Source organism: Rutilus rutilus (assembly GCF_951802725.1).
Source record: "Rutilus rutilus genome assembly, chromosome: 9".
Lineage (NCBI taxonomy): Eukaryota > Metazoa > Chordata > Actinopteri > Cypriniformes > Leuciscidae > Rutilus > Rutilus rutilus.
The window spans coordinates 40,430,036-40,455,414 of NC_140223.1; the positions used below are offsets into that span (position 1 = coordinate 40,430,036).

The 25,379-nt window shown below is 42.4% G+C and overlaps 1 protein-coding gene across 1 annotated transcript; it reads right to left on the reverse strand.

Moving 5' to 3' along the window:
* On the reverse strand, nucleotides 1-24,852 carry LOC311297216 (P2X purinoceptor 4a-like). The gene is made up of 12 exons (XM_084419433.1): nucleotides 24,654-24,852; nucleotides 24,346-24,490; nucleotides 17,095-17,166; nucleotides 16,686-16,758; nucleotides 16,496-16,592; nucleotides 16,323-16,403; nucleotides 16,005-16,146; nucleotides 15,728-15,858; nucleotides 9,279-9,372; nucleotides 4,150-4,215; nucleotides 3,890-3,976; nucleotides 1-176 (listed from the first exon to the last, which is right to left on the reverse strand). The coding sequence occupies exons 1-12, from the start codon at nucleotides 24,773-24,775 to the stop codon at nucleotides 135-137; spliced, it is 1,152 nt and encodes a 383-aa protein (XP_084275559.1). The 5' UTR covers nucleotides 24,776-24,852; the 3' UTR covers nucleotides 1-134.
* Between the last annotated feature and the right edge of the window lie 527 nt (nucleotides 24,853-25,379).

Genomic DNA, 25,379 nt, shown 5'->3' on the forward strand with positions numbered 1-25,379 from the left:
GAATCCACAGATCCTGTACATGTTTACCCAGTGTGTTCAAAGATGTGCATATGTATTATTATTTGTGTGTAATTCATGCACACTATGTTTGTATATTGCAGTGACTTCGGGCCTGTTTTCACGACAACGATGTACTATACGACAGTGTTGTCAAAATGATCCCCGTTCACACGGATCTGTGAAAATGACAAAAAAGGCTGTAATATTCATGCCAGGCTAGTAGTTGATGTCATTTTGTCAACAAACACCTTCAAACACATAGTACACATGGGCATGATGTCATCGATTTACAGAATAGGTCCTTATTTCATTGCTGAAACACACATGCATTTAATCCGTTTTTTAAATTGGTTTTAAAACGGGTTAAAGGAACATTTTAGGAATTTCCCAATTATGAACAGATAGTTCCCGCCAAAATGAAAATTCTGTCATCATCAACTCACATTCATGTTGATCAAAATAAACATGACACCCGTGTAAGAAGTCAACATGTCTTTTGCCTGAGGAAAATGATAGGCATCACAGTCTCTCCTTTTCCAGCAACTCGCCAGTTTTCACTCCGCATTTCATCTGTTCCTAATCAGGCCATTAGCTCCTAAAAGGATTTTTAGATTCTTCTGTGCATCCTCTTGTTTTTCTAATAAAATCCTGGACTTTGGAAATTTTTTGCAGAATACAAGATTTTCAGTAAATAACTTTAATTTGAACAACTTTAACTTTCTGTTTCTTATGTATAATGCACTGCATCAGAACATGTAAAGTATGTAAGTGGAGAACAGAAGAACATGCAGATATATCTGTGCTGCATATCTGTCAAACTGCAGACTCCATCCACTTTCATTGTACAGAAAAAAGTAACCACATTCTGCTCGAGAGGTCATTTTGCTTTCTGCATAAAAACAATCGTATGTACCTAGAGCTGGTCTAGAGACATGGGGTGGGTAGTTGATGTCAGAATTAACATTTTTAGCTGAACTATTTTACCTTTAAGAATGGGGAAAAATTATAATAATATGACTATCACATAAAAAGGCACAAAGTATAATAAAATAAAATGTTACAGGTGTACATTTGTACCAATTGTATTATTTCTACAAAAGAGGGAAAAAAACATGAAAATCAAAGAAAATGTTTTTCTCAAGAAAGCATCAACAGAAAATCACAATAATCAATAATCATAAGCATGATTCTAGATAAACACAAGCGTAGAATCAATTGCAAATAGTGCCATAGGGCTGTCAACATTGACGCGTTAAAACATGCGATTAATTTGAAATGACGCTAAATACAGGTGTAAACGGGGTCTAAAATGTTTTGAGTTTGTGCACTTTCCACCACTTCCAGAGGGAGTTGAAAACACATTGGACCGGATTGCTTTCATAGTGCAGACGCTCATGTGATCGAACATGTTCGAACAACCACTATAAGACGCCTACTCTCCGCCTACTGATCTAATGAGTGAACATTAAGGCCCTGTCCCAAATGGCGCACTTAATGTGGACTTTCGGTCTCGTGGACTTAAATTGGCGCGTGCTCGCTGAGTCTACGAGTCCGTAGGCCGTCCTATTCAGCATTTTAACGCTCTGAAGTGTGCTCAGCAGCGCCCCCTTTGTACCCTTGAAGCGGTCTTCCGCGAAGCCCGCATAGATGCAAACTCCACACACTTTAACTACCCAGGAATCCTTGCGAAAGGCCAATCAGACAACGGATGGGAGGAGATTTCGCTCACAGACAAATGTTGACATGGCTGAGAAGAAAATATTACGGTTTTTATGACCTAGATGTACATTTTACCAGTTGTTACCTACAGTTTATACAAACATTATGGTCATCGACCAGTGGTTGATGTCTCAAACATAATAATAGTGCATTGGATAATACGATCGCATTATGATTCATTAAATAAATAGAACCGAATGTCAGGGCTTTACTGAGTCACATATAAACACAGTATGTATATTGAAACCTGTAAATTCATCTGAAACTCATGCCCATTTTCATTATGTGTTAAAATTGTAATCTTAGTTCAAATGGAACATTATGTATTATTATGTACAACTGTATACATCATTTAAATAAGCATGATGTATTGTCTAATGCCCAGGTGGCATGCACGATATCAAAGTATAGACCTGTAAAATTAGGCTGTGTAGTTGACATGGAGATAAGACGTCGGAGCGCAAAAATGTGATTTCTCCTGTCCAACAACAACCAGACCGTTATTTCCGGCGTGACGATCGAGTCTGTCCCAAAAATACCTCTCAATGCGCCCTCGTGGACTCGCGCCAAGGGCCCTATAGGTCTGCACTACATGACGTCACCAAAGTGTGGACTCTGTGGAAGTCCACAAGTCCGGAGTGTGCCATTTGGGACAGGGCCTATGAGAAGCGCACTAGCCAGATGGGATTTAAACTTTGTCGGCGGAAGACCTAATTTAGTTTTTTTAAAGATGAAAAACATACCAAGAACAATGTTCTCTTACCATTCCTGATTTCTAACACTCTCACAGCGATCTTGCGGCTGTCAGAGCAGAAACGAAAGCTGATGCTCTCCGTATGTTTTTCCATTGTCTCCAGGCGCATTCATATGTAAATTACATTATAGTCCTTCACATCTATTGCGATCTCAATATTTGGCCAGTTGATAATACCTAGAATATCAAAATCGACTGCTGGCGGTAGATCCTTTTCCTATTTAGTACCTAAACTCTGGAACAGTCTTCCTAACATTGTCCGGGAAGCAGACACACTCTGTCAGTTTAAATCTAGACTAAAACGCATCTCTTTAACCTGACATTCATATAGAACACTATACAGTTCTATTATTCAAATCAGTTAGATGATTATGAGGCTGCACAGATTAGGTCAGCCGGAACTGGGAACCCTTCCTATAACACCTTATGTACTCGTTACATCATAAGAAGAATGGCGTCTACGCTAATATTAGTCTCTCTGGTTATCCCGAGGTTTACCGCAGTCCGCCGGATCCAGGCCGAATCCAGATCTGATGAAGGACCTGGACACGACAACAACGCAATCCTGAATTGTCAGCTAGTCTCTCCCCTGTGAAGGCCTCCCTCCCTTCCCTTTACCTTCAGATAAAACGTTGTCAAATAATTCCAGTTCACATGGCTACGCGGAAGCGATAAATATTATATATTTAAAAATTTTAAGGCCAGACAAGTAATTTGTTGAGGTCAATTTATAAAGAAAGACTACACGCCTGCGCACATATATATTTAAATACGCATACTTATAGACTAAACACATAATGCGCATGTGCACGCGTTCAGCGCTCTCACAGGTTCGTGATTTTTAAGGTTTGCGCAGAGAACTTTTTTTTTTTTTTTGCACCTTGCACCTTGCAACCTATTTCAAGGTTTGCGTTTTCAAGCCACCAGGCACTGTTGTTGTGTGAATGAGCGGCCGGAGTGCATTAAGGGTTTTGTGTTAGAACGGTGTCGGGTGTTGTGTTAGCTAAGTTAATAACTAATGATCGTTGCAAAGGAAGTGAATCAATCAAAACTACCTTTAGCTGGACAATAACTTTCTACTCTCTAGTTCTAGAGCTGCTGTAAGGCCAAAACAATCTCTGTTACTTTAATTTCCTATTATCACTGTAAAGCTGCTTTGAAATGATCTATGTTGTTAAAAGCACTATATAAATGAAGGTGACTTGACTTGACTAAATCTGATGTTTTACTTTGCAGGATATAGCAAATGGTGATAAAATGAACATGTTAAACTAGACAAATGATGTATGGTTAATTTTACGACAAGTGTGCGATTTAATCACGATTAAACATTTGTATCTATTGACAGCCCTATTGACAGTCTACTGACATTCATTGATTCTATATTTAAAATAAAGTGAGAAATTAAATACTTACACGTTCCTGTTCATCAAGATATTCATATTTCTTCTTTGAGAAATCTTTCAGTATACACCTAGCAAGCCAATCAATGATATAATCCACCTACAGTGGCCCACAGATAAATTAAAAAGAGAATAGCATTAGTTTTTTTTTTTGTTTTTTTTTTTGATGGGCTATATATAATTTTTCTATATATTTAAAAAAATATGTCAGATCTAGTTCCTCCCCTTTATAACCCTAATTATTACATTTCTATATACAAAAACTCTTCTTACCATGCTTACAAACGACAATAGTGCACCCACGTTGATAATTGTTGTTAAAAAACAGAATTTTTTTGCCTGTACAAGGAACAAAAACAAAAAAACACTTAATATACATGTCTTATACAACTTTGGTTCTAATTCATTTAGTCACTATGAGTTGGGATCGTGCCTGAGAATTGGGATCGTGCCTGAGAGTCCTATCTCCTTTGAATGTTAATGTACCCTTGTTAATGGACATTGGCGGGTGAGTTTTGCATTGCGTACCACTCCCTGTGCTGCCTGTATATAGGAAGCGAGCAGAGAGACACTCACCAAGCTTTTGCTTTAAAGCCGAGCATTTCTTAGATTCACCTCTGATTTTCATCTATGTGTGTTGTCTTCAGAACCCAGAAGTGTTCCTGTATTGGTGTGACGGTGCATCAGTGGTTTTCGTCTTCCTGGGGAACTCTGAAAGAGCCCTTCTCTGCATGCTGTCAGGCGATCTTCGCCTGTGCACTTCAACACAAAGAGCATTTCTTCTGAAAGAGTAATACAGGTGTGTTTGCATCTTTTTCGAGATGTCATTCGACCCGTGCATTTCTGGATGCGGCAGTTTCCTGGACCCGGCTGACAATCCCGATTAATTTTCAAGAAAAGATACATTTCTAACAAAGATACATTTCCTCATTCTCTGGGTCCCAAAAGGGTGTGGTTAACAGTGAGCGGCGCAATGCCTTGCCCCTCTCAGTCCCCTCTTCCATCGCCAGCAGCGTGCAGTCAAAGACGCAATGCCTTCTCACAAGAGTTGGCTCCCAAGATTGGTTTGCAGTAATCAACTTGAAGGACTTTCATGTCTCAATTCTCCCTTGACACAAACCTTTCCTACACTTCGCATCATGGGATGGGCATACCAGTACAAATTCCTACCCTTCGGGCAGTCCCCGTCGCCCCACGTCTTTAAGAAGCTCGCGGAGGCCACCCTTACCCCTTTACGGGAAGTGGGTGTTCGCATCCTCAACTATCTCGACGACTGGTTCATCTTGGCCCACTCACGAGATCAGTTGTGCGAATCACAGGGACCTGGTGCTTAGACACCTCAGCCATCTAGGGCTTCAGGGCAACTAGGAAAAGAGCAAACTCTCCCTCAAGCAGAGGATCTATTTTCTCGGTATGGAGTTGGATTCGATCCTGAACAGCTCATCTCAAGAACGAGAGTGCTCAGTCAGTGCTGAACTGCTTAAATTTGTTCAAGGGCAGGACAGCGGTCCCACTGAAATTATTTCAAAGGCTCCTGGGGCATATGGCATATCACGGTTACGCTGCTCTTATTGCTTCATATGAGACCACTTCAGCATTGGTTACACGACCCAGTCCTGAGATAGGCATGGCACCGTGGCACTCTCTGAGTGACCATCACTCCAACCTACCGCTAAGCTTTCAGCCCGTGGTCAGACCTTGCTTTTCTATGTGCCGGAGTTCCCCTAGAACAAGTGTCCAGGCTTGTTGTGGTCTCAATAGATTGGCTGGGGTGGCGTGTGCCTTCACCACTGGCTGGGGTGGCGTGTGCAACAGGCATGCTACCTTGGGCTCCTGGACAGGACCTTGACTGCAGTAGCTTATCAATTGCCTAGCTTATCAATTGAGTTGCTAACAATGTTCCTTGCTCTCCAGTTTCTACGTTGCTGCGGCACGAGCATATACTGATCCGGACAGACAACACATTGACCGTTGCGTACATCAACCGTCAAAGTGGTCTACACTCCTGTCGCATAATGCAACTTGCCCTGCCATCTCCTCCTCTGGAGTCAGAAGCGATGCAGGTTATATTCCGGGCAAGCTCAATCCTGCAACCGACGTGCTCCCACGTCAGCTCACACTCCCGGGAGAGTAGAGACTCCACCCCCAGGTGATCCAGCTAATTTGGAGGCGCTTCGGAACCACTCAGGTAGACATGTTTGCTGCTCTGGACACGTCCCACATCCAGTTGTTCTACTGCCTGACTGAGGAGACCCTCGGCACAAATGCACTGGCACACAGCTGGCCCCTGGGCCTATGGAAAGTATGCATTTCCCCTAGTGAGCCTAATCACACAGTCCCTGTGCAAGGTCAGGGAGGACGAGGAGCAGGTCTTGCTGGTAACGCCATATTGGCCCACCCGGACCTGGTTCCCGGAACTCATGCTCCTCCCCCCTCCCTGGCACATTCCCCTGAGGAAGGACCTGCTTTCTGAGGCACCGGGCACCATATGGCACTGAGTCATTCTTTCCTTTCTGCAAGATGGGTAAAAGGCACACTATGCAGTTTCCGTTTTTCTCAAACATCGACCCCTAGAGTTGCTGTAGAGTACTTGTATTCAACGTTACTGTCATAAATACCACTCACGCATTGCCATCTCTGCACTCTTCCGACCGCGATTTCTTCGTTTTCTTCGTCAACTGAAATGACTTGCCATGATTCACGTCTGAAATGCATGCGAGTGTCTTTCATAGAGGCTGCTTCATATGTTGTTGATGTATGTGACGTCGTGCCGTAAAGCAAGTCGTGATTCTCGCGAGATTTGTTGGAGTGCCACCTCTCAAACCTGCATTGCTGGTTTTGCCAGCGGCGTCCCCCCCACCGCTTTGCTATCAGGATGATTCACCCTACTACAAGTTCGTTTACCATCAAAATGATTTAGAAGCAGTAATATTAAGTTACAAATCTTGCATAGTGTGCCTTTAAAGCGAAGGCTGTCTCCCTCCACCGTGAAAGTGTATGTTGCCGTTATCGCTGCACATCACAACGCAGTAGAAGGTAAGTCTGTGGGAAAGCACGACCTGGTCATCAGGTTCCTGAGCGGTGCGAGGAGGTTGTACCTGTTGGATCTCTTAAGATCCTGTCTCTTAAGACAGCGCTCACTTGCATTAAGAAGGTCGGGACCTGCAAACATTTTTGGTCAACGAAACGTGCCTGTATATGTGCCCAAAGTTCCCACCACTCCTTCCAGGGACCAGTGGCCTCCTCCTGGGCGTTGGTGCACAGCACCTTGCTGGCAGACATCTGCAGAGCTATGGGCTGGGTGACACCTAACACATTTGTGAGGTTCTACAACCTCCAAATTGAGCCTGTTTCTTCCTGTTTGTTGTCTACAAACAGATGATATACGGGTGGATGGGCTCGGTGTGTGGGCTTGCAGTGCCTTTCATCTCCTAAGACGGGATACGTCTGTTATTTTGTTCCACAGGTGAGTCCCCAAATGGCGAACCCTGCTTGGTGTTCCTCCAGCACTTCGCCAGGTATATCACTTTTGTGCCCAGGGGTCAGCACCTATGCTAGACAAGGTCTCCCTATATGTTGTAATTCCCTTCGGGTGATCCCATATGTGTATTCTTCCACGGTGCGGCTTCCTGGTTGGCAAGCCCGTGTCTTTCCCTTGGCAGAGCCGCTTTGCCGTCTATGCTGGTGTTGCCACCACCCTAGCTAGGTTGGATCCTCTGCAGGGACCTTCCATATGTAGTACTGCCCTCTAGCCAGTCCATATTTGTAACTCCACAAGCTACCTCCCTATGGGCAGGATGTGGTCTCTGAAAGCGTCCCTTCTGGATGGATTAGGCCCGCTTTCCCAGTGTTTGGGGCAAGTAGGAACAGCAGTGATTGACTTCTTTAAGTAAGCCCTGTCCAAGGGGTGCGGGAGCATCAGACGGCTTATGCGGAGCACTGGAAGGTGCAGCAATTGTGTTGTTTTTCTGAGGGATCCCAATTCATCAGGCACTGACGTAACTCGTAGTGACTGACTGAATGAGAACGTCGATGTTACCTATTGTAAACCTGTTCCCTGAAGGAGGAAACGGAGACGTTACTTCCCATCGTCACAATCCCTGTGCTCACCGCTGAGCGACCGGACACTGCTCAGCTCTTCAGTTAAAGCTTGGTGAGTGTCTCTCTGCTTGATTTCTATATACCTGCAGCACAGGGCATGGTTTGCGATGCAAATCTCACTTGCCAATGTCCATTTGCTGGTTCTGTTAACACAAGAAGGTTATAGGACTCTCTGGTGAGACCCTAATTCGTCAGGCACTGACGCAATGTCTTCGTTCCCTCCTTCAGGGAACGGGGGTTACAATCGGTAACCTAGACGTTTTGTTCTCTGAAAATATAACTGTATTGAAGGGGGTGGATTGGAATCATTTGCTGCTTCAAAGTATATGTAATGAGTGATTATAATCATGGTATTAATCAATATTTTTCCTTCTAAATATCAAATGAGTTGAATGACTTCTCTGGAGATTTTACTTCGTTATAGAAGTTACCAGTGTGATTACTGAAATGTTCTTTTCATGTATTCTTTAATGTCAGTATTTGATATCTGAATGCAGTAACAATGCTTGCCTATTTATCCCGGCTTCCAGAAATGAAATAGGGACTGGTTTTGTGTTTGAGAAAGCTCTTCAACGTGTTAAAACATATAGAGGTCATTGAAGTCTATAGTTTAAGGGACCATTTCTCAGTTAAAGCCTTACTTTCCATTTAGACTAAAGTTTCCTATATCCTTGAGAGAAAGAACTTGTTATCTTGATGTTTTGAGACGAGACTCCTGTTTATTGTTAGAGTCTGGCCAAATCCAACCTTGGGAAAAGCTGTGTGTCGGTGTGTGTGTTAGTCTTTTTGGTTACAGGTTAATGAACCACTGGCATTATTGGAGATTTACTGAGTTGTTGTTCGGGACATGCTGGCGGCCAGCATCCCAAATCTGCGACCTGGAAGGTCACAACGTGCCTAACTTCAGGGTCAGAGTGTCAGCTGCATAATCTATGGCGATATGCTTTAGTCTATCTGAATATGTGTGGAAAATTACTATGTTTATCAATTTCTTAGCCAATCAGAATCATTCAGCCTGTAAGCAATGACGTAGCTTAGACCTTGGAAACGGTATAACTGCTGTGATCTTTGTAACTGTAAGCGGGGCGGCCTACGACCTCCTGTGTGAGTCTTGAAGCTGACCTCTGCTGATGAAACCAAACTATCTTCAGTAAAACTTTTCTTCAATTTTTTATAATTCTGACTCCGGATCTTCTTTCAAACATCTGGTCCTTGGGTCCTAAACTGTTAACCCCTAACAGCATTATATTAAGTTTAATGTCTTTAACAAAGGTTGAACTGTCCTTATTTGGAAAACTCACCTTGCCATAAACCAGAACATCTAAACGAATGCCATATCCCTTGATCAGGGTCCTGGTGTCTTTGCCATCACTGTTCTTGTAGTATTTTGCAAATCTGTAAAGATTACACAAAAACACCCATTTATTTGCAACATTTGTTCACTTCTTCTGAAGAATCATCTTTACTAGTTACTGTTAGACTGGAACCAAGCTGTCTAGACTCAGAAAGGGCTACACTCTTAGAAAACAAAGGACTTTTATGGAAATCAGCTTTTAAACTCTCTTCAACATGGGCATCCTTATCACTGAGTCAAACTCAATTTAACCCTCTGGGCTTCTTCGTATTATAGTCACACTTAGCTTCCTCCCGCCCGAAAACGGGCGAAGCCTTAAAATCTTACTTTACTTTTTCCCAGGATAACCAATCAAATATATTTTTGTTCTATAATGTTTTCTGATTATTATTTAGAATTTTTGGAATTTTTTATGATATTTTGCATTAATTATATAATTTTTATGAGCTATTTTTTCCATTAGAATTAATATATTATTTTTTATTTTTTTTATTTATTTTTATTTTTCAATAAATGCAACATTTCACATCAAAATAGAGTGCAGGCCTAAAAAAAAAAAAATTTCAACTGAGAAGAGCGCCACCTAGTGGCTTCAAAATGTATTAATTTGTGTCATGTCCTATAACCGCCTATAGGCGGCCTATAGCTTTTTTATTTATTTATTTGATTTATTCCCATTCGGAAAGAAAAAAAAATATTACTAAGCAACCACTGAATGGAACAACACAAATTATATATCATTTTAAAGCTTAGGGTCTCAGCTTTTTAATGCATCTAATTACATTTATTAACTCCTAACGAGTGCTGAGTAATCCCTCTAAAACCGAGTGTACTGCCAGCAGGCGCCACCTAGCTGCGAAAATATTATTTACCATATTTTTAAAAAATCTTGCCTTGATTAACACAAAGTTGATGTCATTTGAAAGCTTAGAGTCTGAACTTTACAGTGAATGTATCCACTTTGAAAAACTCTTAAGTATTGCTGAGTTATTTGCTGATAAATAGAATTTCTTTTTTTTCATAATCTATAAAATAATGTACTGCAATGTGTCAAAAACATCATACAGCTCATGAAACATTCTCAGATAATTGAAAATGGCACTTCATTTTTTACAGCATATTATTACAATTAAAATGAGCCCAAAATTAACATAATCTATTGCTTTTATGACAAGATATTCTTCATGAAGAAAAAATTGCCCATGAGGGGGTGTCAAAGACTGTACAAAAAGGCTATCTCTTTTCCAAATGCTGTAACTTTTGATTCCTTTGTCCAAAAATTATTATTTTTTTATCCAGATGCAGCTAACATGTAGGGGGACTTCACTAAAAAAGAATTTTCCTCCTACCTTATTTCCTTCCTGAGTTATTCCATGACAAATAAGAAAGATATGCAAAATCATAATAAAAATTATATATATATATTGTCTTTTATCCGCTGTTCCTTGGCAGGACAATGTCCAAATGTAATGTAATTTATATTTTCAAAAAATGTAAAAAGAGTTCTTTCAAACGATACCTACCTTTTGACTCTCCTTGCTATAGTTTTGGAGTTATTATGATTATATCATTTTTATATAGTTTGGGGCAAAATTAGCTGTTTCAGTCTTACCAGTTCATTTCTCTCTGTGTGTGTGTGTGTTTGTGTGTGTAGGTGTGTGTGTGGGGGGGGGAGGGTGTCTTATTTGCACTCTTGATGTTCTAGAGTGTCACCCCTTCATTGCTGAACACTTTTTTTCAGCACAGTGGCTGATCTGTAGCTTGTACCACCAAAAGTTTCTCTGAGTTTTCCTATTTTTTCGTATTTCCCATTCATTTCCTATGTCGCCCGTTTTCGGGCGGGAGGAAGCTAAGTGTGACTTTTTTTTTTACGACCCTTTAACATATCAGAATCATCTCCTTGATTTTTTTGTGTGTTCATATAGGTAATAAAACAAAAGTCACCAAGTTTCACCCCCATCCGATGAAGCAAAAAAATAATTTCACCCCCATCCGATGAAGAAAAAACAATTCGAAATGTTCAAGTTTTCGCCCGTTTTCGGGCGAAGAAGCCCAGAGGGTTAATTATAAAGCCCAAAAACAACAGTGGTTGAGCGTTGCGCTGAACAATATAATTTAAAAGAAAACTAAAAGACAAAAAACAATATGACAATAAGACACAAACACACAATTGATGTTTAGACAAACCCCATTTGACTCAGTGATCATAAGCCTTCTCAAAGAGAGGTTTTTAATTTTGCTTTAAAATGTGGATAGGGAGTGGTAGGCTGTTCCACAGTTTAGGGCCGGCTATGGCAAAAGCCTGGTCAACTTTTTTCGGTGACTTTAAACATCTAGCTGATAAGAAGGTGCTAGTCCATTTAAAACCTAAAAAACAAAGAGTAAAATTTTTAACTCTATTCTAAAACAGACTGACAGCCAGTGCAAAGAGTGTAAGTCGGGGTGATTTGTTCATATTTGCGAGTGCCAGTCAGAAGTCTAGCAGCTATGTTTTGGACTGTTTGTAAGCGATTTATATAGGATTGGCTAATACCTATATACTGTACATTGAGTTGCAGTAGTCTAGTCGAGATGAGATAAAATCATGTATTAAAGCATCAAACTCAAGGAGTCTTGGATGAAAGAAACATACTTGTTACTAACAAAACCTTGGTTCCCTGAAATAACAGGAATGAGTATTGCTTTGGGAAAACTACTTTTTCTCCGAATACTAAAGCCTTATTGAATCACGCAGTGAAACTTCATGAACCTATGGGTCTTCAGCCCACCTGAACTGAAGTGGGCAGAGCACTCTATATATACTCTTAAGGCCTGAATAGGGCAGATTAAGTGCAAATCTTGCCTGTCCTCTGAAAGCGGAAGAGAGAGTAATTACCTGTGCTATAAATGGAGTAGGGAGCATGTTAGGTACATAGCTGTCTTGGTTTGAGAATGACTTTACAGAAAATCACAGAGAGTGCTTGCAAGTCACACACTCACTTGACCGACGCTGGGGCAAGTAGGACGGCGGTCTATAGCGGAAAGTGCCACAGCTCGGCCGACTGGAACAGCTCGAAGGGTGGGCCCCTAATGGCCCTAAGAACTGTAGATGTTGGAATAGTAAGGGGACAAAGCCGGTTCAGCCTTCTAGCCACCTTCAGAAAATGAACAACAAAGTTGTTCCTGCCTATAGACTGGCCGGCCACAGGAGCATGGTACGCTGTTAAACTACCAAGCTCTGGGGTCTTGATTAATGCAAATTCTTATTGTAATTCATGTTTCACTTTGGTGGATGTTTTGTCTTGATTTGAGTATTTAAAGAAATGTTGCAAGAGGAAAAATGGAGCGTATCTGGAAGAAAACAAAATTAGACTTTTTTCGCATTTCGTGGAAAGAGAGCACGATTTCATACACAAAGGCCTTAAAAACTGCTAGATCTGCTTTTTTTTTCTTTCTTTTTTTGTCTCTTAGAAGAAAACAAACACAACCCTAAGTATTTATTTGATACAGTGGCTAAATTAACGAGAAATAAAGCTTCTAATTCTGAAATTTCCAAAAAGTATAGCAGAAAAGACTTTATGAACTTCTTTACTTGCAAGATTGATAATATTAGGGAAAAAATTATAACTATAAGTCTGAGCTTCCCTAAGTTCAAGCGGTAGAGAATTTCAAAGGACAGGTGCATAGAAAGAGAAAGCCCTTTCACCCATAGACTTTAAACGAGTTTTAGGAACAACCAGCATGCTTGATTGTGAGGAGTGCAATCTGCGATTAGGAGTGTAGAGGTACAACAGTTCTGCTAGATAATTTGGAGCCAGGCCGTGCAAAGATTTGTATGTGAGCATCATAATCTTGAAATCGACTCGGAACCTGACTGGAAGCCAATGCAAAGATTCCAAAACTGGAATGATATGGTTGCATATTCTGGACCCAGTTAAGATCCTGGCGGCAGAATTTTGTACATGTTGTAGCTTGTTGAAGATTTAGAAACTCCGGCTAAAAGGGCGTTACAATAGTCTATCCGAGAGACAACAAAGGAATTTATCAGCTTTTCAGCTACAGGAAAAGTTAACATCGGCCGTAACCTAGCAATGTTTCTAAGATGGAAGAAAGATGTTTTAACAGTACTCTGAATGAAAGAATCAAATGAAAGATTAGCATCAAAAATAACTCCAAGGTTCCTCATTTTACTCTGGATACCCAAGACCAGAGCCATCAAGAGACGAAGAACCAGCTTTGGAAGTTTGGTGACGGGAACCAATGAGCATAACTTCAGTTTTATCATTGTTCAAACTCAGGAAATTATTACTCATCCAGGTTTTTATTTCAGTAATACAGCCAGAAAGAAAATCAGTGTCGGGGCGCTCATCTGGTTTTGAATGTATATAAATCTGTGTATCGTCGGCATACAAATGATAATGGAGGCCGAGCGATCTCAAGAGATAGCCAAGTGGTGATAGATATATGTTAAAAAGTAAAGGGCCCAGAACTGACCCCAGAGGAACTCCAGTGAGAACAGATCTAATCTCAGACCTATGGTCACCCATTGATGAACTGGGAACGGTCAGCAAAATAGGAACTAAACCACTTTAAAACTGTCCCAGACACACCAGACACTCTCTCAAGGTGTGTAAGCAATAGACTGTGATCAACAGTGTCAAAAGCGGCTCTTAAGTCTAGAAGAATGAGAATAGATGTTGCACCAGAGTCAGAAGCCATCAACAAATCATTGGTGACTTTATCCAAGGCCGTCTCAGTACTGTGAAATTTACGGAAACCTGACTGAAGTGGTTCAAAAAGGTTATTAATCATGAGATGGTTACACAAATGAGAGGCAACAATACGCTCAAGTATTTTTGCCAGAAACGGAAGGTTTGAAATAGGACGATAATTATTAAAATCATATTCATTCTCTTTTTTAGGTACTGGAGTTACCGCAGCAATCTTTAATGCTGCTGGAACATCCCCAGTCTGCAAAGAGTCGTTCATAACACTGAGAACAGTCGGGCACAGGACATGATTTAAATAAGCATGTGGGAATAGGATCAAGCAAGCAAGTGGAAGATGTCATGCTAGATGCCTCCCTTTTAAGAGTCTCAGTATCAAGAAAAGGAAAGTTGGTTGGAAATGTACCAGTGAACCCAGGTGGACAGTGGAATGAAAGAGTAGAAACAGATGAGACAGAAATTTGTTTATGTACGTTATCAATTTTTGAATTGAAGAAATGAAGAAAAGAGTTACACAGCTGCTGAGAAACAGGCATGGTAGTAACAGCTTTAACTTGAAGCAGTCTATTTATAGTTTGAAACAAATGTCTTGGGTTTTCTTGATTGTTTTCAATAGTCTGAGAGAAATAGGAAGATCTTTCAATCTCAATTAATGCTCTGTAGTCACTTAGAAGGTCCTTCCAGGCTAGATAATGAACATTCAAGCCAGTGAGACGTCATTTTCACTCCATTTTCCGACAGGCAGCCTTCTTAGTGCGCAGATGAGCAGTGCGAGCAAAAGTAACCTTGCGTGACCTCAGGGGAGCAAAGGTATCCAGATTAACAGCAAGAGCGTTATTCAGCTGTGAGACTTTTCTCCTCCAAAGATGTGAAGTGCAGATCATTGAAAGTGAAAACAAGAGAATTCGAAAATACTGTCTGATCAATAGACTTCCACTTCCGAAATGTTACCGTTTGGATGGAAGCAACACAAGAACTGTCCTCCTGACACATGCAAAAACATGTGATAGTGATGCAGTGACACCTGAAATACTCCCTCATGAGTATAAGACGTCTAAAGGCATGTTGATAGAATGTAACTATCCCAGACTGCATACATGTTGGCCAATAGAACACATTTGTTTGATGAAATCTGTTTGGAAACGATTTTGGAATTCTGATTGGTGCTGTTAGTAGTGCAGAAATTACAAACTTCACTTTTAAGGTAACTAAAGTTGGTCAGCTTATTTATATGGTAATGGTCATGACATCTCGTTAGATATAGTCTTACCTTAATTAAGTGTGTACAGACCTATGGGCACTAAATAGCACACTATTAGAAATAAGAAAGCATGGTGTGGCATCTAAAGATATAAGTCAATTAAAGGTATAAGTATAAGCCTCTGTCTAATGACCAGGACCGACAGGTTTGTGATTATAAGGTCCGTATATTCGGCTGGTGTGAGACTCAAAGTGTTGTAGTAATCCGAACGTGAGTGTGATTTCAATAAAGAGTTAAATAGAATAATCAAGTGTGTAGATAAATTATTATATAAATGGTCAATAACTAATTGGCATCCTTACCTAATTTCGAGGTTGTGATAAAATGGACTCAGATAAAAGTTTAATTGGAATTATATTACTTTGCCACACTGAAAAGACCGAACGCGCAGGACTGAACATACATAGTTACAGTACAAACATCCGTTACCGTAAGTTGTACACTGGGGTTTCACTACTTTCTGGGTCCTTCTTGTCTATTCTGCGGAAGGAGTACTGGGGAGCACACAAGTCAGTATCCAGGTCACAATCCCACTGGATTTGCACTGCCATTATTCCCCCCTGAGCACAGAAAACACTCAAAGATGTCAGTCAGTTCTACAGCAGTGTACCAACAAAACACATATTCATCAACAGAGTATCATAAAGGGATTAAAGCTTATTCATGATAAGATCAATGTCAAATAAACATAAAATTAGTTTCTGACATAGACTGCCATGGTCTGAAAATCCTCTTGAGCCTCTTCAAAAATATCTTTGATTCTGAAAATTGGGCAGTAAGGGTCAGTATTCCTGTTGAACACACAGTTTGCCAAGTAGGAGCGGTTCATGTTTGGTAGGATATTCCTTCTGCAAGAAATAAAGAAATAAGCAACACTACATTAACTCACTTTATTAAGTAAAATGTATATGTTTGATTTGCAGCACTTCTGTTGCACATTTGTAGTTAAAATACAGAAAAACCGGTGCTGAAATATGTGTTAGATAAAGACGATCTCTTTGATGATGAACAAAGATGAACATACTTGTTGAAGTTAAATTTGGTGAATTGAATATTATTCTTTATGAATATCGTGAAGTTTTCAGCCTCTGCCAGGAGTGCTGGACTGAAATATCAAGACAAAAAACATGAATATTATGAATAACTTTACTGCTAAAACTAAGAAATAAGTGAGATGGTGAGTGGTGGGAGTTTTACTTCGGTGGTTTGACTTTCTTCTCCACAGGACACCAGGCCATCACCTCACATGTCTTCTCTGAGTCTGAGAAATCGACACATCTACCTGTCTGAACACCTAAAACAGAGGCATGTCTTAATAGTCAGTACTGCCTGGATTTCAAGTCACAAAAAGTAATATTTTGTATGCAGTGTACAGATTGAGCCATACCATTCCCTCGAGCATATTTAAAGCCTTTGGTGCAGTTCATGTCAGATGTGCAAATGGATTTCCGGGTTGGATACTAAATGAAATTAAAATGAATACCAAGTAATGTAATACAAAAAATTCATAAATGTAATACTAAGCCAAAGACGGGTAAATGTCAAATCAGTTGATTTAGTTTTTAAATAAATTAACAGCCAAATATTTTATGGTCATTCAATAAGTTGACATTGATATAATTAGGGCTTGAGCACCGATGGTGTGAGGACCCTCTTGGAATTGCTCTGTTTATTATGTTATATATTATTCGGAATTTGTTTTGAGATGTAATTTTAGTTGTGTTTGTGCCTGTGTCTAAATGGAAGCTCAAAGAAGAGGAAAGATCATGAGAGAGCACACTTTCTTCATGTCTCACCTCTGCACATTTTGACAGTGTTTGGTTTGGTGTGAGGATCATGTTGGTCATCAGGAAGAAAGAACTGTCCTCCTGCAACATGCAAAACATGTGAATGTGATCAGTGACAACTGAAATAGTTCCTCATGAGTATAAGATGTCTAAAGGCATGTTGATAGAATGTGACTATCCCAGACTGCATACATGTTGGCCAATAGAATGTTCTGCGAATCCAACAAAGAGCAGAAAGACATTTTATCCCATAAAACTCATCTTTGATCACCAAAATGACATATTTAAACGTAAATCCTGAGTTTACCAGTGACGCATATTTAAAGGGTAACTAAACCCCTGGTCAGAACCTGACTCCACCCAGAGGGAACCACAACTTTTAATAAGAAAATTCAACTGCAGTAGCCACCGTTCAACCTGAAGAGGGCAGCACTCATACGTTTTTACACCATATTTTGTAGAATTAAAACACTTTAAACACAAATGTCAAAAAAATTACTTGAATCAATGAACAGCATTAATAAAGCCCCAGTCTTACCGATCATTAACTAAAAAAAAGTTGGTTTAAGGTTTAGTTACCCTTTAAAGAGTGCGTTAGTAATGTGTGCCTATAGGCGGGTCCACAACGCGCGTACACAGACAGGTACGTGCAGCAGCACACAAATGTAGCAGGTAGGGTGGTTGAGATGGGAAGTGTACCTTTAAGGCCTGCTCATTGGCACTGATTATTTGGATCAGGTGGCGTAAGTGACTTTAAATGTGTCGTGAGACATGAACAGAAAAACATTAATGCGGTGTGAGTTGAAGAATGAGCCTCTTGGTGTATTGGCTGTGTAAACGGGAGAACCTCGTTCTGGTGTCTGCGTGTATGGTGACCAGTAAATGGTAGCAGCAGTTACGAGTCTATAGAAACTTGCTCACATAATAGCGAGTAGCGATTCTATACGGGTTTGCAGAAACAAGCAACACTGGGAAGAGTGCACAGCTATTAGTCATCCACACCGTTTAACTTTATTGTTATGGGGTATATAGCTCTAATTCATCTAGGCTGGTGTCCAAAGAAACATGAGGATTGCCTTTGTCTGTCACTAGCCACTGTTTTTCCTGGGTTTAATCATTCTGTTTTACTTTTTATTTCTTTGGATGTTTGTGTGTGTGTCTTGGGGATCTGCTACCATTGTTCTGTAATGACCTGGACCTAGGATGGAGTCTTGCTAGTGGTAGCTTGTTAATCTAAATGTTTGGTTTGTTTTGTTTTTGTTTCTCTGTTTGGCATTCATCATATTTCAATATTCGGCCAATGGGCATTGTGCAGTATCACCTTTGGGGACAGTGTCTATTTTGCAATGTTCACTAGTGTGAAATGCTGTGTTAGTGTATGCACGGCCGATTTGGTTTGAAGTGTCTCTTGCCGTGTTGGAGTGTGTGTATGTGAACCTTATCTATTTATTCGACTATTCACTGTAGACTTGATATTGTTAGACTTTATATCCTGTACCTCATTTACTATGAGACTTTTATTCACTGTGATTTATTTATTGTAGAATTGTTCACTGTTACCTACGGGGAGCATTTGTTGCTCTGATTGCCAATCAGTATATTGTCTAGTGTTTAATAAAATTATATTTGATTACATCAGTCCCATTTCTGTGCCTTCATTGGATACAACCTGCCTTAATAGTTTAAAGGGGAGCGCTATTTGGGTTTTCTAGTTTAGATATCCAAATTGTGTGCGGAGCACCCCCTAGGGGTCACACGAACATGCCAAATAGTAAAAATAAAAGGATTACAATGTAAAAGATTAATATTGTGTACATAAAGATATGATGGAATCCGGCTTGTTCCGTATGGTCTTCTTGTGCGCTTTTACCTTGTGCACAAGCAGATCCGTATGCGCTCTGGAAACGCGTTCAGTCTTTCCGCTTGCAAATTCCGTCAAGTAAATAGCGAATCTGCCACTTCGGAACGTAACCTGGTCTCGGCCGGAGAGTGATATTACAGTCGCCAGGTCCGAAACAGATGCAATCATCGTTCACCGAAAACGCATGTTAGTCTCCAATGAGCTTCACAGAGGCAAGAGCAAGAAGCAAGGCTGTCTTCAGGGAAAGCTCCTTAAGTGCAATCGAAGCTAAGGGCTCGAACGGTGGTAGAGATAGAGCCCTCAAAACTAGAGCTAGATCCCACGGCGGCACGGAGGGCAGCCGTGAAGAACACAATCTCCTCACTCCCCTGAGAAAATTGATTACCAGAGCATGCTTACCGATCGATTGCCCGTCAACCGGAGAACGAAAAGCAGTAATAGCGGCCACATATACCTTCAGCGTGGATGGCAAACTCCCGCAATCCATTCTGTGCTGTAGAAAGTGCAAAACATCCGACACAGAACAGGTCCCCGGGTCAATACCAATGTCCTGGCACCATTTTGTGAAAACTCCCCACTTCAGAGCGTAGAGGCGCCTGGTAGAAGTAAGTGTGCTCAGCACTCATGAGTGCAGAGCGTCCCGCTCATTTAGGGTCCCCGCAGCGGCCACACATGAAGGTTCCACAGCTCGGGGTTGGGGTGCCATATCGTGCCGTTCGCCTGAGACAGCAGGTCCATCCTGAGGGGGATTTGTCATGGGGGAGCCACCACTAACTCTCTCAGGTCCGCGAACCAGGGCTGATTCGGCCAGTTCGGGGCCACGAGTATCACTGATGCTCTCTCCTCCCTGATTTTGCACAACACCATAGGCAGAATCTTCACCGGAGGGAACGCTTAAAGCCTGGCTTCCGGCCAATGCGATGTCAGAGCATCTCCCGGCAGCGGGGAGTGAGATAGCGAGAAGAACGTCTGACAGTGCGTGTTCTCGCTTGTGGCAAAAAGATCCACTTCCGCCCTCCCGAATCGATCCCAAATCATTTGATCTGATCCTGGGTGAAGCCTCCACTCTCCTTGAGGAATCCCGTTCCTCGAAAGCATGTCCGCTCCACAGTTCAGGATACCGGGGATGTGCGCCGCTCTTATGGAGAGAAAGTGTCGGTCCGCCCACAACAGGAGACTCGCTGCCTGTTTCAATAGAGCTCTGGAGCGCACGCCGCCCTGGCGATTTATGTACGAGACCACAGACGTTTTGTCGGTTCGAATCAGTACATGTTACCGCTCCAATTTCGACCGAAAGGCTTGTAGGGCTAAGGACACCGCTTCCAATTCCAAACGGTTTATGTGCCACCTTCTCTGTGACTCTGACCACAGGCCTAAGGCAGGTACGCCCAGGCACACTGCTCCCCATCCTGAAGTTGGCGGGTCCGTCGAGACCACAGTGCGCTGCGCCAAAGAAACTCCTGGGCTGAACATATCCGGGCTGTTCCACGGTCTCAGAGTGCTGATGCAACTGTGAGTGACCGTAATGCGCTTGTGGCCCGAAGACCACTCCCTCGGTGGAACTCGAGTTTTCAGCCAAAACTGTAGCGGCCGCATATGAAGCAGACCCAGATGGCACACTGAAGAAGCCGCTGCCATCAGTCCCAGACGCCTCTGAAATTCCCTCAGTGAAACAGACCTGCCCGGTCTGAAACGGAGCAGAGTCGATGAAATTGCCTCTATGCGCTCTTGAGAGAGATGGGCTTGCATCGCCATCGAGTCCAAACATACTCTCAGATATGTTATAGTCCAACTCTGTAAAAACACGCTCTTCTGCATATTCACAAGCAGTCCCAGCATATCCAAATGGCGAAGCAGTGTTACCATGTGACTGATTAGCACATCTCTTGAGTGGGCTAAAATCAGCCAATCGTCCAGATAATTCAAGATGCGCATTCGGCTCGATCTGAGGGGAGAAAGCGCTGCATCCACACACTTTGAAAAGGTGCAGTGGGGCAGGGCCAGGTCGAACGGAAGCACTGAATACTGATAAGCCGTGCCTTCGAAAGCAAATCTCAGAAGCGCCTGTGGAAAGTACGCGTCTTTTAGATCCACTGAGGTGAACCAGTCCCCGGGCCGTATCTGTGCCAAGATCTGTTTCAGTGTTGTGAAGTGCTCGGTTGATGGGTCTCAGGTCCAGAATCAGTCCTCCATCCTTCTTTGGCACCACGAAGTAGCGGCTGTAAAACCCGTTTTCCTGTTTGAAATAACCCGTTTGAATTATTCCCAGTATCCATGGTGAAACGCCCGGGATAGTCCTCCACACGTCCAGGAAGTGACACAGCAGACACATTAGCTCTACGGCCACCATAGCCATTGAAGCGCCATTGATGGCGTGTTTTGGCGGGAGGCCGGCTCGCGGCGCACATTGTGTGGTGTTGGCACTCTCGCGCCCTCGAGAGGCCATTATAATCATGGGTTGTGGCTCTGCGCTTTTCTGAGACTGTGTATACCCTGTGTACACCCACTCACTCGCCCTGACACAGTGTTGGGTGCAAGAGGAAGAAAAAGCTCTTTTTGTGAATGGATACATGTTTTTATTGTGGAACTCACACAAACAGCATTTAAACACACATAGCAATCGTCGCCCGTAGGAACATGGGGGACATGATGCACTTGAACATGGCGCTCGGGGGCGGGGCCTCCAGCACACTCTCTCTTCCTCTTTATCGGTCCTTCAGGAAGACGGCTTGGTAGCCGAGGATGGCGTGCTGGCTCTCTCGCGGCGCGGGCTCCTCTACTGACCTTGACGTTTCCTTCCAGGCTCTGACCACAGCTTGTTTCGGCCAAAACGAGCGTCCGGTTCGGGGCGCCACGGAGGGCTGTCTAGCCGGTCCTTGAGCCTGGCGAGGTGAAGAAGAAGAGCGGGACCTCGCAGATGATGACTGGAGTGAGCGACGAGGCATCACGTGGCTCATCGCCTTGGCGCGTTTCTGCGTCTCGGAGAAACGCTCTGTGACCGACTCCACGGCGTCACCAAAGAGGCGGGAGGGAGTGACTGGAGCGTTTAAGAGCGTCTTGCGGTCTGCGTCCTTCAGGTCAGCTAGAGTAAGCCATAGGTACCTGTTAAGGATGACCATGAACCCCATGGAACGGCCGATGGCTTGAGCAGAGCGCTTAGTAGCCATCAGCGCGAGATCAGTTGCCGCGCGCAGATCCCTGATGACGTCAGCGTCAGTTGCGCCGCCATCGAGGGATTGAAGCAGTTTTGCCTGGAACACCTGGAGTATTGCCATGGCATGAAGTGCAGAAGCTGCCTCCCCTGCAGAAGCATAGGCTTTGTCCGCTTGGTGGGCCGTGAACCTGCATGGCTTGGAAGGCAGGCTGCGGTCCGAACCCAATGCAGAGGAAGACGGGCACAGGTGCGCAGCAACAGTTTCCTCGACGGGGGGCATGCGCACATACCCGCGGGCTTCCGCCCCATCCATGTGCGCGAACATGGCCTGCGTGGCAGAGTGGGTGCGCAGCGATTGGGGTGCAGCCCATGACTTCACCACGTGCTTGTGCACGTCTGGAAAGAACGGGGTTCTTCTCCTCGATGAGGCCTGGCGGCAGCTCGACTGGGGGAACCACGAGTCCAGCTTACTTTTCACAGGCTCGTCCGGTGCGAAGTTTGCGACGGCGTGGTGGGGGGGGGCGAGAGCTATCTAATAGCTATATAAGTTTACAGCGTCAAACTCGTCTTCGGGCAAAGGAGGGCCCACCAGCGGCTCGCTGGCGGCAGTGGGCCTCATCCCCGCTGTTGCCCGAGCCACTTCTCTTCTGGCTCTGAGGGCGCGCACTGGCAGCTCGGCGCAGTGGGCGCATGTGTCAATCCGTGAGTGCTGCCTCGGCGTGGGCGAGGCCCAGGCAGGTGACACAGAATTGGTGAAGGTCGGGCGGGTCAATGGGACCCGCACAAGTCTGGCATGTAGCAGCCATCAGATGCGGAGAGGAAAAACAGGGGTCAGTAGTCCTCTATTGCAACTTCCACAATGACTTAGATAAGACTTATAGCGTGAAGAAAGAGATTCTGATGTAATTTTCCTTTTAGACCATAGCCTGGCGCACAGACCAGTTTTTTAAACTAGCAAAAGTGGATTCGGACACGCTCTAAGTGCAATTGCGCCCTGAGCTTTAGACCATGCGCTTAGATTGTTAAAATAGGGCCCCAAAAGTGAAATAATAAGCTTCAGGCTGAAGGAAATGCAGATTAACGTGTGTACAGAAGAGGGCGCCGCTCAAACAAACCTTTCGGCTGATGTTATTCTGGATAACGGAAGAATAGGATGCAGGAGAAAAAAGTTTAACACTTTACCAATAAAAACAAAAAAGTCTATAGTCATTTTTGCTTATGGTTTAACTGAATCATCGAAGGTAAGAAGCAAGTACATTTGTCAATAAAGTGAGATTAAATGCATAAAAAAATTATGTTTTATTTAACATATTTAGTTAATGGAGGTTTACATAGTATTACATGATTCTGCATTTCACTGATTTTGAGGAATATATATATATATATATTTTTTTTTTTTGCAAGTCAGATGAGTAAATGCACGCTCACATTTAGTCTAGAATTACAATAACCATCATGTTTACACACACACACACACACACACACACACACACACAACGCCTCTGCACTTTCATTTGTCTCAACATGGGACAGGAGAGCTGTCAGTCAATAAATGGGAAAACAAAGTAAACTTGCGTTACTTATTTGAAAAAGTAACTCAGAAATTTTGTTGTAAATAATACGTTACTTCACTAGTTACTTGAAAAAAATCTAAAATCTGATTATGTAACTCAAGTTACTTGTAATGAGTTACCTCCAACACTGCCTGACAATACACACAAGAACCAATAAAGTTTGTGTACAGTTTCGCCTTCTCTTCATCCTAATATGGCAATCGAAGTCACTGTTTTTATGCCTGTAAATAAAAAATACTGTATGCAATTGTTTGTAATTCTAACGCCTGTTAAAAACCACACATGCTGTTAAAAACCACACATCCTGTGTTATTTCTTAACACATTTGTGAGTCTAGTTAAGAACAATACAGTTTGGCCTACTTTTAGCCGAACAAGTTTTTATCCCTCTTAACCAAGATAACACAAAATTACACACAATGTGGTAAAATAGTGATAACACAAAAGGCTCATCAGAACCACTGTATTATAGCATACTTTTTTCTTTTACTAACATTGTAAATAACTTTAGTAAGTTAATAGAGCAAACACAAAGCAGTGTATGAGCATGCAAAAAATCCTTCAGCCAATAACTTCTCTGTGATCAATGAGGTGATGTGTTGGCACTGTCAAGGGTTCATTTGTGCAATTAAAATCATCTAGCCTGTACCTCTCACCATATCAAAAGACTACCTGAGATGGGATGATGTAGTCAGCCACATCCCAGATCTGTTCACCGAGCTCGCTGGTGTTTGTTAGAGTGATGCCTTTCACTTTGGTTGTGACAGAGCTGAGGATGTTGTCAGTGGTTTGGTGTTCTCGACGCAGAATCACATAACTGTAACAGAATCACATACAAGTAAAAAAGTATAAGTAAACATTACTATGCTGAAGTTCTGTGAAATTAAATGTGTGAATGTCATTTGTTTGCAAATCATTTAGGTTAGATAAAGACTACACTGTAAATTGATGACTCTGAATTTTCTAAGGTTGCAACTTACTTGAAAATCAAAGCAATCACTGACATCTGATACACGCGATACAATATTCCAATTCTACGGGATTTTACCACTAGTATTCGTGGTGTAGAGTATTGACAAAAAAAGATCTTCAAAAACTTCATTGTGATTTAGGCTCTTTCATATAGTTGAGATTTCAATCTTCTCATCGTTCTCTTCTCTTTCTGTTAGAGAAGAGTGGAAGAAGTGAAAGAGGTCTGAAGTTTGTAGGCGTGTACTACAAAGACTGCAGATACACACTGAGAGTGAAGTGTTTTGAGTTCTACTGGACAGTTAAAATGCTTGAAATGTGCCTATAGAGTACAGAACATGTCATAAAGAAACTATAGTCTTTTGCTTTTGCCTTTTCTTTGTACAGGGTAAGAATCATTTATTCTACAGTAGTTTTAGGATAGAGATTAATGTGTATGTGTTGGGGGGTTCATTAATTACCCACATAGCAACATTGTGTCGGCCCAGATCCGGCCCACATCTGGCACACGTGGAAAGATGATCTGGCCCACATGCAGCGTGGAATTACGGCACTTGGGTGGGCCACTCCTGTTTGCCAAATCTGGGCCACAAGCAGGCCGTAGCAATGCCACATCTCAGCCAAGAGCAAAGAAATAAACCAGAACTGGACCTTATCTGAGCCACAAAATCTGTGTATATTAAATATGAAGTCATCTCAGCCTGTTAACAAAAAGAATCACTGAAAGAAAGAAGAGA

Excerpts from the sequence above, each read along its gene's own strand:
- LOC311297216 (XM_084419433.1), bottom strand. The coding sequence starts at position 24,775 with ATGAAGTTTTTGAAGATCTTTTTTTGTCAATACTCTACACCACGAATA. Across the intron at positions 24,491-24,653 it reads GTGATTGCTTTGATTTTCAA|TTATGTGATTCTGCGTCGAG; the intron begins GTAAGTTGCAAC and ends ATTCTGTTACAG. Across the intron at positions 3,977-4,149 it reads TATTGTCGTTTGTAAGCATG|GTGGATTATATCATTGATTG; the intron begins GTAAGAAGAGTT and ends GGGCCACTGTAG.